Raw genomic sequence first — 13,541 nt, 5'->3', positions numbered from 1 at the left:
GGTTCACCGAAGTCCTGCTAGCCCAGCACTACTGCTCCGGAACACTTGACTGGCCGGCATGTGATTCACTTCGTTCCTGTGTCTGTCCCTTCGGGGAAATGTCACGCGGTGACATCTGGAGTCCTGCCTAGCCTGCTACAGCCCGGTTCACCGGAGTCCTGTTAGTCCAGTGCTACAGCCCGGATTCGCACGCTGCTGACCGACATGCTCGATGTTGATTCATGTATGCATGTCGGCCCGGGTTCTCTGTCATATGGATGCTAGCGACACTATCATATACGTGAGCCAAAAGGCGCAAACGGTCCCGGGCCATGGTAAGGCGACACCCATGGGAATACCGTGCGTGAGGCCGCAAAGTGATATGAGGTGTTACCAGCTAGATCGATATGACTTGGAATCGGGGTCCTGACAGTTTCGCTCCACCTTTGCCAAACCTGATCTTCCCTGCGCTGCTCCAGCTAGCGACGTCCATAGCCACACCCATCCCCTATTTTTCTCCAAAGCCGTTGCAATGGGTGGTCGAGTGAGCTGGTCGGCGGCTCTACTGTGAGCAACAACACATGCAACTTTGACACTACAGGGGGGAGGCTGCCAGCATTGCGGTTCAACTATCTCTCACCACATGCTCTACTCGCGAGTTGGGCTGCACGGTGCTGCAAGGGTCGCATGCTTATGCTGCGAGCCGAGCCACCTGAGGAGACAATGACCAGTGCATGAAGACATCGGTGCTGCAACCTGTGGTGCACCGAACTTCACCCGTTTGTCAGCATAGCTACAACCGGCTATGTCGGAGTTGCAGTCAGCAAGGGGCAGAGCTGCAATAGGCCAAGATAAAGCTGCAACCGACAACGACACTGCTACAATCATCGACGACGATACTGTGAGTGACGGGGGACGAGCGGCGGTGATGCGACGGTGCTGCTTCATGTCGCGGAGGACGCTCGTGCGACGACTGCCGAGTCGAGCTGCTGCAACCGGCGACGGGCGATGCTAAAATGAGCCACCTACCGCGACAATAGTGCAAGGGCGGCGACGACGAGCTGTAACGAGCGGCGAGGATGACGGCCTGCGATCGATGGCGAGGGCGGCAAGCAACGGCGGACGGCGAGGGTGGTGGCAGGGAAGGACAACCGGCAAGAGACAGAAAACACGTTGTATGTTTGCGAAGGATGGCTACGCGTGCGAGTGGATTCGGGTAGAAAGTGATTGTATTGCTGGGACATCATGATCGAACGGACAGGAGGCGACCGATCCTGGGTTAGAATCGGTTGACCTACGCCGTTTATCGGCCTTACGCAAAAAGCCTTTTGAACCTTGAACAGAGCACGAACTTGCTGAGAACCACACCCGTACGATCGCGAAGCCGACCCGACCGACCTGAGCCCATCCACCCAACCCAGCCCGAGCCGGTTCGTTCTCCCCAATCCATCCGCTCCCACTCCCAACCTCGCCGGTCGCATCCGAACCCCGCCGCGCGCCGCCGGCCCCGCCCGTTCGTCCGAGGTCAGAAGCCAACCGCCGGCGACTGCCGCCCGCCGCAAACCCTCGACGCCCCCCCGGAGATTTCGCTTCGATTCCAACTCGAACCCAGCTCGTGAGAGGTAATTTTCGAGCCCCCCTCCGCGCATTCATCGACTCCCGGTTCGTGGTGCGGTTGCTACGGTCGTTTCGATCCTTGCATGATTCGATCTAGGGTTTGTGGTTCGCGGAATGGGGGTGCTTCATGTGGGTTAATCGCGTTGTTGGCTGTTTGATTGTTCCCCATCTCCTGTTCGATTAGTTCGTTTTGTGGAGTAATAACCAGCAGCTCTACTATTTTGCAGGAGGTTTCTTCAAGGGTTTGGACTCCGAGCCGGGGATGTACGGACAGGGAGGGGGCTTTAATCCACACTTCCGTCATGCCGCACCACCGCCGCTTCCGCCGCTGTCGCAGCAACCGCTGCCGCCGCCGCCGCCTCGACCACAAGCTGGGGTAACGGCTGGCTTCCCCCAGCAGTCGTTACCACCGCCACCGCCGTTGGCGCAGTACCCGCAGCCCCCAGCAATGCGTCCACCGCCTGGGCAGTACCAGCATGGCATGCTGCCACATCAGAATCAGGCCTATCCTTATGCCCATCTCGGTCAGATGCACCACATGCCAATGCTCCCACATCAGAGGGGTTTTGGGCATATGCAAATGCCTGGGCCGCCGCAAGCCATGTATCAGCCCCCTCCGCAGTATCCCATGCCAGTGCCTCTCCCTCCACCACCACCGCGGCCACCAAGCATTGCTCCAGATAACCTCCCACCTCCACCCCCGCCACCATCTTCTCCCCCTCTAATGCCTCCGTCACCACCAGCTGCTCCAGCAACTGCAGAGTCATGTGCAGAGACAGAAGGAAAGGAAGGTGCCCCAGATGGTGGTCATGAAGGCAAAAGTGAGAAAGAAGCAACTGAATTAATTGTGTCTGATGACTCGGATATGGATATGGGTGGTGAGTGGATCCTCCCCACTCTCCACATTGTGTATCGTAGCATTCCTTTTTTGCGGGGTTGTATCGTAACATTCAGCTTGGCACATCTTATGGCGCAAGTTGTTAATTACTCTGTGGGTTTATTTGGTATCCTGCCCATTTTACCTGATAGTGGTCCAGTATGTTCTCTTCTTTTTCTGTACAGTTCTATGACCATCAACCTTGTCCATCTGCATAGCAATCTATATGATGGCTAACTATCAATATATCTATGTCCTTCTCTACCAATGTACCACTACTCAGACTTCTGGATTGATATGACACTCCATTCAGCTTCATTCTTGAGCTAGTTTATTTCTGTAAATTTACTTTCTGAAGTTAAATTTCAGGAGATGAGGACTCACCATCAAGGGTTCATCTGAGCGTTGTCAATTCTTCGCCTGCTGCTGCTGAATGCTCTGGAGATAATAATACTGTTAATGTGCCAAAGGCTGTTAATGACATGTCCAACCTTGGCAGTGATTTGGCACCTGGCAGCAGTGGGAAGACTAAAACTGGAAATGTGTCTGTTGAAGCTGGGAGCCAGTTGCAGTTAATACAACAAGACTATGCCTCAGATGATAGCGAGGATGAGGAGGAGCATACTCGTGCTTCCAGCAACCCTGTGCTGCCTGAAGATAATGAGCCGAATCAATCAAGTGATACAAACACTGAAATTGGTCATCAGCAAGTTACTAATGCAGAGGAAAATGTGAATGCAGCTCCTTGCCTTCAGCAGAATTATGAGCCTAGAATGCATCAGCATAAGGATGAGAGAAGCCCAATAAATCACAACTCAGATGAGCCGGGGCAGCCAGTCACAGAAAGTTTAAGTGGCAGTGAGTCTGCTGGAAGGCAACATAGTGAAAGGCATGGGAGGATCCAGACAAAACGAATCCGTAGCCAGTCACCTATAGCAAGGAGGAGCTGTAGCCCTTCCGGAGAGAACAAGCACAGTCCATCCCAAAGGTACCGGACCTTGCACCACTCACTAAAAAATGCATCCGCTTATCTCTATAAATTGGAAGCCTTTTTTTTGCCTCTAATTTGTTTTACATGCCATCTAGTTTATTAGTAGGGCCCCTTCTGGATTTCTAAGAACGCGTTTTTTCTTCTTTCAGTTCATCACATGAAAGGCAAAGCAGGTCACCACTTGCTAAGCGGGCTAATCTTCATCAGAGCAAATCACCACACCATGTGAGTTTGCTACCAGGACAACCACTAGTTGCAAGTTCAGAACCCCAGATGCAGTTTCAGCCAAATGCTATGGCACCATCAAATGATTTCCTGCAGAATCAGATAAGAACCTATACTGCACCAGATCTTCCTCATCCTAGGCCATTGGATTTCCATCCTCATGCTCCCCAGCCAGTTCTTCCTTCTCAACAGCAGCCTGCTGCCTTCCACAATGATGAGTTTAAGAGACCTTTTTCCCTTGACAATGCACCAGTTCTTCTTCCAGATGGACGGCCAGAGTTTTCTGCTGGTGTAGGCCTGTCTTATTCAAGTCATCAATCTTCATATAACCAGCAACAGCCTCCTCCTGGCAGTTTGGCTTCGGGAGCTAACATAGCTTACCCATCTTTCCAGATATTTCCATCAAATCTGCCAGGAAGTAGTGACTTGGGTCCTGTACCTATATCTGACATTGTTCTGCCTAAATCGTCTATCAAGCCACACTACAACCCATTTGCATCTACCTTTGAAACAGATCCGACTCTTGATATTAGTCCTATTCAAAGTCCAAATGCTGTTGAGTCTGCTTCAGCAAAAGCAGTAGAGCTCATGAATACAACTAGTCCTTTTGGTCAGTCTGTTCCTGGATCTGGAACTCGTTTCAATGAAAGTTCTGCAGAAGTTGTGCCCAGTCGGCAGAAACAACCTTGTCCTGGCTTTACTCCTATGGGTCCCTATGATCCACTTCTGGATAGTATTGAACCCTCAAGCAATTCAATCAACAAGATGGATCTTGGTCAAGAGGCGAATCTGAGTGCCACTGGTAGTCGCAATGCATCAAAACTTGTGAACATAGAAGTGGAGAGTAAAAATATGCACGGACTCGGGCTTGTTGCTGAATCAGAAGTTGTAGAACTTGGAGAGGTGGCAGCAGATACTGAAACAGGTGTGGTGGAGAATGTAAGTCCTGAGCCCTTAGGTGCTAAAGACTGGAGCTCAGATATTCCTGGTGATATCGACAATGACCAGTCATTGGATGTAAGTAAGAAGAGTAAGGACTCCAGATCAATGAAGCTTTTTAAGGTTGCTATTGCAGATTTCGTTAAAGAAGTTCTTAAGCCATCATGGAGGCAGGGAAACATGAGCAGAGAGGCTTTCAAAATGATTGTTAAGAAAACAGTTGATAAGGTCTCTAGTTCGGTTCCTGGCAATCATATACCGAAAACACCAGCCAAGATTAGACAGTATGTCCAGTCTTCCCAAAGGAAAGTGACCAAACTAGTAATGGTATGTCTACACTGCTACCAGCATACTGGTTATGTACTGAATCTGCCAATACTCGTTCTGGCAATATGTTTACTTTACAGTTTCCAGTATTTACCATGCTGTACTATATGGTCATCTTACATGGTTGTTTAAATATCTAAACACCCGAAAATATGCTATGCCACTTATAGTGTGAAACGCAACATATGTTCTTGTCTTCATGCTATTCAGTTCTTAAACTATGATTTTGTAAATGGAGATGGCGAGAATTCTTTGGTAATTGGGTATGAATTTAGCATCATGTAATTCTAGTTTACACTGTTATGTTTGGGAGGTTGGGATTCATCTTAAGTTTTGAATGCTTAAATTAGATAAATAACAACCTGGAGGCAAGCAAGTTTTATTTATTGAACCGTTTACATTGAATTGTTGGAATGTTTTGACAAGAAGGAACAGTTGGAAGGCTATAGTTTTTTAACAGTTCGCTGATGCTTTGTCTAATTGGCTAGGATGAATAAAGGCATTCTTGTGCACCTTTTGTTCTTCTAGCGTTCTTATTTTGGTTGCTGGTTTCAGTTTTAGGTTTTGGTTATTTTAGTTTCCAGATTGTGTAGGCTTCTTATGGCAATGAAGCCTTGCAGTCTGTTACAATAGTAAATTTGTTTTATCTATTAATATGTTTCAGCAGGGAACTCCCTTACCGTTTTCCGAGAAAAAAATGAACAAATTGGAAGAACAGCTATGCATGGGTGCACATAATTCTAAGTTTTACATATATATATTGTGTTTCACATGCTCTTTACTTGTGTTCAGCATAATTATGTTTGGATATGTATGTACCAATCGATTTATTTCATTTCTTCAGGGTTATGTTGACAAGTATGTGAAGTTATAGCTGCATCCTTAAATTGGACTGGGCCAATCAGAAGAGACTTCCTTTGCAGTTGTAAAACTTGTGAAGAGTACTGATTCAGGTGGCAAGCCGTGTATTGTCTCTAATGGAACATCTATTTGCATGAGAAAGTCCTTTAGCAAGAAGGTATTCTTGTAAGTACTGAGGGAACGGCTGTATTAGAATCACGTGTTTAAACATCAGTTCCATATTCGGTTAAGTTGCTGCCTAGTCCTGTTCTGTTGGTTGTAAAGCACTTTGTTGATATTTCTTTCCCTTTCACCCAACACAGGGTAAGTGATAGGCCTGATAGCAGGATGATGTATTTTTCCTTGAGCTGGTTTCTTTAGAACATTCATTTTTGTATTTTTGTAGTAATACTTAAGTGTGGACCAAGCCGCCATGCTTACCTTCATCAGATGATCTTACATGCTCTTGCTGCTGATAGTCTAGATTTAGTTGTGAAGATCAAGTACAAAAGTAACTGGTGGAAAGATTAAGCTTAAGTCCGAGCAATCAGAAGTGTTTCGTTTTGGGGGTCATGTTATTTCCTCGGGAGCTCAAGCCATGGTCTGGTCGAATTCACTTGGAGAAAATTAGCTAGCAAAGCTTTTGTAGTATCAAGCCTTTATTTAGATAGATATAGGGAAATAACTTATTTGCATTTATTGGTCTGCCTGGGGTGTCCCTCCCTGAAGTTATCTATTTGTTGGATTGAGCCATGCTTTCAAATATAAGAAGAGGATAATGGAGCATTTATTGGTCTGCCTGGGGTGTCCCTCCCTGAAGTTAATCTAAGAAGAGGATAATGGACTATATCTGATTGAAGCTTGGGAGATCTGATGATTCCCTAATCGTTTAATTGTCCATCCCGATGTATTCATTTTTTTTGGCTGGCCTCCCTGAAGTTAATCTATTTGTTGGATTGATCTTGTTGTATGGACTCCCCACCTGAATATATTTCAAAACGGTTTAGAGTTTACAGTGGTCACGCATCGCGTGAAGAGAGGAAATCACGCCACAGACCGGCGTGTTCCATCAGTGTCTCCGTCTTGAGATGGTGAGCCCATACACCAAGATCATCAAGGACAGCTTCAACAGTGCTGTCAGCATCAATCTCTAGATTTTGGAAAACTTTCTTGTTCCTGGCATCCCATATTTTCCAAAGGATGAGCAGCAGCATGAAGAGATGAACTGACGATGGCAACATAGCATGGATCGACGTGCTGAAGAACTCAGCGGTAGGGTTGAACCGAGGGCGAATCCTGGTGGTACTCCAAACCCTGCGAATCGCTGGGCAGGTGAAGAACAGATGGTTGCGGTCCTCCACCGCATGGTCGCATCGCAGGCAGGTCTCGTAGCTGAGAGAAGGTACAATATTTTTTTCGAAACAGAGAAAAGGTACAATATTGTTCCCTAACCGTTTCAAAAGTCTGTAGAGCATAATACTGTGCAGAAAAAAGTTTTAAATGTGAACATCAATGTGAATAAGTTGATATTGAAGAGTTCAGTTTGAGCTCCGGACGTCTCCAGTTTGCCATGTATACTTGCACTGTCGTGTCAAGCATATTTCAAGTCTTTGCCAGTTTTTTATTATTTTGAGCTAAAAAAAGAAGAAGTCTTTGCCAGTTAGAGGCTTAGAGCCTAGAGCGAGGCAGACAGGGATTAATGGCCTCAGCTTCTCTCTCACTGGGCTGAATTTGGCTGGGCTGGGCCTACAGGGAGAGAGAAATGAATGGGACTCTGTTTTCCTTTCTCGGGGCCCAGCTCGCCCCCTGGTGGTGATTGATGATTAGTCTGGAAAGGAAAATCATCCTAAACAAGCCCTCTCCACTGCCTCTCCTTTCTCCCTTCCTCTGGCGCGCCCTGCTCTGCACCTCCCCGCCGTTGATCTCTGTCTACCGGCGGGCCTCCCCGCTGTCGCAGCTGCCGTGGTACAGCTCCCCTCCCCGCTCCCCCTTCCACTTCCCCTTCCCTAGCAATGGACTCACTCGTATGCCAACTTTGTAATATCTCATCGGTTACTGGCGTAGTTTTCTAAGTATTCAACAAACTCCGTAATAGATCATCTCGTGAGTACTTCCTCTGTTCCTAAATATAAGTCTTTTTAGAGATTTCAATAATGACTACATACGGATGTATATAGACATATTTTAGAGTGTAGATTCACTCATTTTGCTCTGTATGTAGTCCATATTGAAATATCTGAAAAGACTTTTATTTAGGAACGGAGGGAGTACTACTCAGCAAATATTGCGACGATACTGCATTCGTACTAGGTTGAGTATGTCTGACTTCATGGTGGTTTTGTGTTTGGTAAAAGGTTCATAGATTAATTTCAGAGTTACCAGCAATCAAGTCTGGTACTAGAAAACAGTAGGATTGATTTTTCCGATTCATCTGGAGAGCAAGCATGGCTTGATTCATCTTTGGTGAGAATCGCCATGAGAGGATTGGACCGATTTATCATATGTGTAGCCACCTAAACTCAGTGAAGACAATGCCTGCTAAATTGTGAATTGGTTTGTCATGTTATCCTGAAATCTGTCTGTATTCAAGGTTTTTGTTCTCTTCCTGTTGCAGGCTGTTTGTTGCCCATCCAGTAGATTGTGAACGAGAGGCACATTGGCCACAATGGCTCTAACGCTCCTACGAGGGATCAGAACACAAACCTTATCTGGAGCAAATGCAGGGCTGTTCTGTACCACTCGACGTCCTCCGCTAGCCCACTTCACAGCTAGGGTGGAGAGTGTGCAGACTAGCGAGCCCAAATCAGTGCGCAAATCAATTCAACAGGCTACCAAGGAGGCAGTGGAGCAGAAGACACACGGTTTTGAAGCGGTGATCGGCATTGAGACCCATGTTCAGCTCTCAACCATCACAAAGGCATTTTGCTCCTGCCCATACGACTATGGCTCCCAGCCAAACAGCACCGTTTGCCCCACCTGCATGGGCCACCCCGGGACATTGCCGGTTCTGAACGCAAAGGTTGTTGAATGTGCTGTCAAGCTAGGCCTCGCTCTCAACTGTGAGATTTCCATGACATCCAAGTTTGATCGGAAGCAGTACTTCTACCCAGATCTGCCCAAGGGATACCAGATTTCGCAGTTTGACATTCCGATTGCTGAAAAGGGTTACCTTGATTTGGATATTCCAATGGAGTTTGGTGGTGGTCACAGGCGATTTGGGGTCACGCGGGTTCATATGGAAGAAGATGCTGGCAAGCTGCTTCACTCTGAATCCGGGAGTTTTTCTCAGGTTTTCCTTGTATTTCCTAACTAAGTACCTGTTTTCTGTTATATTTTATTCTCATTCTATTATGTGATGCTCTGTGATATGGCCCTGGAATCATGGAAAAGTTGACATTCACCACAGTGCAACAGTACATTTCTAAACCGATGCATTCATAAATGCTAAAGATGAGGAGTCGTGGAATTTACTTAAGAGACAAACTCTCCGACACATTGGACTGTAACTAAGAAGATCAAGTAATACAGGGAATTGTGTTTCTTGTACATTTGATGCTAGAGGGGGCATATAATAAGAGGAAACTGTACTTTCTGTCATACAGAAGGTAAGTACCAATCTCATATCAAACATAAATTCAAATCCTACACATCATGGGGCAAGAGCAGCTTAATTGCACTTGATGTCAAATCACTGTTTAGATCTTTGCCTTTCATAGAAGCAAAGAGGCCTTCTCAAATCTGATACAAGAACATGTGGTTTGGGCAATCTGTAACAAGGTGTCATTACATGTGTGGTTATGTGGAAGCATCGCTAGACAATGTGCTTGTGCACTAGCTCCTCCAATCTTTGACAGAAAATCATAGATAGAGAGAAGAAGTAATAAATAGAGCAAATTCAGCATCAAACAATTATGTACTGGCTCATTGTACTGGTAGCTACAACTTTAAAGTCATTGAAGTGGTTGCTATTCTGGTTGGCTAGGTTGACCTAAATAGAGCCGGCGTCCCTTTGCTAGAGATTGTCTCAGAGCCAGATATGAGGACAGGCATAGAGGCTGCTGAGTATGGTGCTGAGATACAAAGGGTTGTTAGATACCTGGGAGTGGGCAATGGCAACATGCAGGAAGGTTCCCTCCGCTGTGATGTGAATGTATCTGTCCGGCCTATTGGACAATCAGAATTCGGTACAAAGGTAACCATCAAAACTTTAGACTTCCTCAACTGTTTTTATCCTGTATTAATATATTCCATGCCGACAACATTTGCATCAGTGTTATGATCTGATGATTCGTTGATACACTTATGTCCGGAGCACATGCTAGGCCATTAAAGCCTAGATTTCTTGCAAAGCTATCAGTTTAAACAATAAAATCCCTTTATGATTTTCTCAGATATTTTCAGTACATCATATATAAAACTGACATTGCATGTTATATACTCCCTCCGTTCCTAAATATAAGTCTTTGTAGAGATTTCATTATGGACCACATACGGATGAATGTGGATGCATTTTGGAGTGTAGATTCACTCATTTTGCTTCGTATGTAGTCCATAGTGGAATCTCTACAAAGACTTGTATTTAGGAACGGAGGGAGTAGGTAGAATCAGAAGTTATTTGGTTAGCCATTTGGTGAATGCATGAAATATCTCAATTTTTTAGAGGTTCACTTCTTTGTATAGGAAAAGAAAATCATGTATGCTTGTAAAAATTGTAGATATTTTCCCTTATTATCCTGAGTTATTTTTCTTTGCCTTCAAAACGTCCTGTCTTGTCATTGGTTGAATTCATTCTAGATGAAAATCCTTCATGCATGCTGCAATGACTGTCTGTTCAATCAAGCGCGCTTGTATTGTGCAACGCTGGCTGAATCCATTCTTGATGAGTCTGAAATATGGAAACAGGCAGGGGCTGTTGTCTATGGGAGCTGCGTCTGCATGCATGGCCACTTGATGGCAGCCATGCCTGCTCAACCTGCCAAAGCTGCAGTTGCTGAGGCTTTGCTGAGTCCCCTGTTTTCTTGCATTTCTCTTCTTTTATTAGTTAGTTTTTGGCTCCTATTTCTTATATTTTTCTGGTCTTTGTTTTCGTGCCTTGGACATGTTGTGTTTCCCACTATTTTGGTGGTCTTCTAGTTACAACATTACAGCGTTCAGATGTGTGTTCGAGATAAATAAATCTTGTCTTAAAAGAAGTGGCCAGAGAGTCATGAACTACACCAAACTATGCTGCTAATTCCGTTGGCACAGATCAGGAAATCTTAGCAACCATGGACATTACAACAGGACCATTATTATTTTAAAAGGCGATAACTTCTGAGTTTTTGTAGCTATTGTAAGATGACAATGTGGCGTCACATGCTTCTTTCAATTCTAATTTCTGACAGGTTGAAATAAAGAATATGAACTCATTTTCTGAAATAAGTAGGGCAATAGATTATGAGATAGCCCGACAGATTCTTCTTCACAAAGAAAGCCAGGCTGACAAAATTGTACAGGAAACCCGTCTATGGGATGAATCTTCTCAGGTTGTTGCCTCACCTTGCTGGTTGACTTCTGTTTTCACCTATTGGTCTTTTTCTACCATCTTTAAATTCGTTTCATTGTCTGCACTCAGAAAACTTTTACAATGCGGAAAAAGGAGGGACTTGCCGACTACAGATATTTTCCTGAGCCTGATCTTCCTGAAGTTGTTCTGACTAGTGATTACATTGATGAAATTCGTAATTCAATGCCGGAGCTTCCAGAGGCAAAGCGTAGGCGTTATGAGAACATGGGGCTCAGCATGCAAGATGTTATTTTCCTTGCTAACGACGATATTGTAATTATCTTCTGTATTACTCTCATTTTTACTTTGTCATGCATGTTATGTTACTGAAGTGTATTTCAAAGTGTGATATGTGTATGTTCCTCCCAGGTTGCTCATTTCTTTGATTCTACACTTGAGCATGGTGCTGATGCAAAGCTGGCTGCTAATTGGATCATGGGTGACATTACGGCTTATCTGAAGAATGAAAAGCTCTCTATTGATGAAATTAAACTAACACCTCTTGAGCTTTCTGAACTGATTGCATTCATAAAGAATGGTACTATCAGTGGGAAGATTGGCAAGGAGGTAACTATTCTTAAGTATTGTTGTTTGTGTGTCACGCCTTTTGGACTTTGATTTGGTTGAAGCACTTCTGGGTTGTTTGCAGTCTCTTCCATTTGATGGTGCTGCACTGATTATGATGGCCAAAACTTGAATTTTGACAGTTTCTTTTGCACTATGTCAGTCTGAAGATTTGCATAGTTTTCAGTTACAAAAAGAAATAAGATTTGCATAGTTGGGTGGCTATGATAAAGATAAGTTTCAAAATACGAAAGGAAACACTATCTGTTTCCGCTGCTGCCTCTGGGGAATTTTTTGCAGATTGCACAAGAATGAACTTTAGTACTTCAGTTATTCTGAAATATTTTGCATGCCTTCATGACACTTTCTGTTATAAAAACTTGCAGTCTTGTTAGGTTTTAGTACCATTAGTCATAGTTAGTTTATAATACCATTTCCGATTCCGCCCTTGCAGATTCTTGTTGAGCTCATTACCAAAGGCGGAACTGTTAAGTCAGTGATAGAGGAGAAAGATTTGGTTCAGGTAATGTGGTCATACTAGAACCATTTCGAATCACAGTAGTTTGAATGTCGTCAGATATTATGATCACTGCGGCCCTGCTGTGCTGAGGAATAATCAAGTAGTAACAAACATCGTGAAGCTAATGAGAAAAAAAAATCGATGCACCCTTCTGATTTACTATATTACTTCTACTGTAGCAGATGAGATTTCAGTGCCTTTAATTTTTGCCTGGGTTTTTTCTGAGTGAAAAACTGTACTACTGGATATGACAGATAGCAGATCCAGCAGCAATTGAGGCCATGGTAGATAAAGTACTCGCCGAGAATCCAAAGCAACTTGAGCAGTATCGGGCTGGGAAAACCAAGTTGCAGGGATTTTTCGCTGGCCAGGTTTATGATATTTTTGAATCTGGAGCTGTGTTCCCTCACTATATTCTTTTGCCCCTGCAGTCCCGATAGCTGATCATATTATTTAAATTGATTCCAGGTGATGAAAGCATCGAAAGGTAAAGCAAGTCCTGTTTTATTGAACAAAATCCTCGGGGAGAAGTTGAAGGGCAATTAAAATTGCCGAGGGGTGTTTCGGCACACAGAGAATATCTTGCCCTTGATGAGTGAAACCATCAGATTTTGTAAAGACAGCGGAACTGCATTCTTTTGTAAAGACACTTACTTGGAGTTTTTTTTTTGAGTTGTTGATTGTTTTTGAGATAGCTAACGGCTTATTCCAAGCGGTGACACTTACTTGGAGTTTGGAGTGTTGATTACATTTCGCTCTCTTTTCACTACAGAGCGGATTTTGGAAAAGCAATCCAGTTCACATGATACAATGAAGGATATGCATGGTATGTGTTTGAGCTGATAATAGACTGGAGTGGCGTGTTGTACAGATGAATCAGTTGCATATGCTTACATGTTTCTACTCGCATCTTTTTTGCATTTGATCTTACGCAGCTGTAAACTCATTTTTAATTTGGATACATCAGTTACGATCCTGAATGTGGCTTTACTTTTTGAACTACTACTAAGTTAAGCCCTTGAGTTTGTTCCAGCATTAGCATATCATTTTGAACTACTATTAAGTTGCTCAATTTTCGGTAATACGCGTATGAGCCTGGGCTCATCTCACATTGATG

At 44.5% G+C, this 13,541-nt stretch overlaps 2 protein-coding genes across 3 annotated transcripts; both read left to right on the top strand.

The window, feature by feature from the left end:
* The first annotated feature begins 1,341 nt into the window (after positions 1-1,341).
* On the top strand, positions 1,342-6,254 carry LOC125537558 (uncharacterized). Its single transcript, XM_048700876.2, has 5 exons — positions 1,342-1,601; positions 1,824-2,474; positions 2,843-3,461; positions 3,614-4,955; positions 5,800-6,254. The coding sequence occupies exons 2-5, from the start codon at positions 1,859-1,861 to the stop codon at positions 5,827-5,829; spliced, it is 2,607 nt and encodes an 868-aa protein (XP_048556833.2). The 5' UTR covers positions 1,342-1,601; positions 1,824-1,858; the 3' UTR covers positions 5,830-6,254.
* Positions 6,255-6,498: 244 nt separating this feature from the next.
* On the top strand, positions 6,499-13,294 carry LOC125537559 (glutamyl-tRNA(Gln) amidotransferase subunit B, chloroplastic/mitochondrial). Of its 2 annotated transcripts, none has more exons than XM_087544010.1 (9): positions 6,499-7,174; positions 8,410-9,084; positions 9,778-9,987; positions 11,180-11,320; positions 11,410-11,613; positions 11,710-11,907; positions 12,359-12,427; positions 12,679-12,795; positions 12,893-13,294. In XM_087544010.1, exons 2-9 carry the CDS (start codon positions 8,461-8,463, stop codon positions 12,968-12,970), a joined length of 1,641 nt encoding a protein of 546 aa, XP_087400136.1. In that variant the 5' UTR covers positions 6,499-7,174; positions 8,410-8,460; the 3' UTR covers positions 12,971-13,294. The 2 variants fall into 2 exon arrangements, with proteins under 2 accessions (XP_087400136.1, XP_048556834.2); XM_048700877.2 differs by lacking the exon at positions 6,499-7,174 and adding an exon at positions 7,596-7,760.
* Positions 13,295-13,541: the final 247 nt, after the last annotated feature.

Source organism: Triticum urartu, chromosome 2A (genome assembly GCF_056163025.1).
Source record: "Triticum urartu cultivar PI428250 chromosome 2A, HENAU_Tu73, whole genome shotgun sequence".
Classification (NCBI taxonomy): Eukaryota; Viridiplantae; Streptophyta; class Magnoliopsida; order Poales; family Poaceae; genus Triticum; species Triticum urartu.
The sequence above is the reverse complement of the archived record's forward strand: the minus strand, read 5'-3'. Positions and strand labels throughout refer to the sequence as shown.

What these genes read in the sequence shown, in the direction of transcription:
- LOC125537558 (XM_048700876.2), top strand. Translation starts at nt 1,859, where the DNA reads ATGTACGGACAGGGAGGGGGCTTTAATCCACACTTCCGTCATGCCGCA. An exon ending in CTCGGATATGGATATGGGTG is followed by an intron (nt 2,475 to 2,842) that starts GTGAGTGGATCC and finishes GTTAAATTTCAG; the next exon opens with GAGATGAGGACTCACCATCA. An exon ending in AAGCACAGTCCATCCCAAAG is followed by an intron (nt 3,462 to 3,613) that starts GTACCGGACCTT and finishes TTCTTCTTTCAG; the next exon opens with TTCATCACATGAAAGGCAAA.
- LOC125537559 (XM_087544010.1), top strand. Translation starts at nt 8,461, where the DNA reads ATGGCTCTAACGCTCCTACGAGGGATCAGAACACAAACCTTATCTGGA. An exon ending in AATCCGGGAGTTTTTCTCAG is followed by an intron (nt 9,085 to 9,777) that starts GTTTTCCTTGTA and finishes CTGGTTGGCTAG; the next exon opens with GTTGACCTAAATAGAGCCGG. An exon ending in TATGGGATGAATCTTCTCAG is followed by an intron (nt 11,321 to 11,409) that starts GTTGTTGCCTCA and finishes GTCTGCACTCAG; the next exon opens with AAAACTTTTACAATGCGGAA.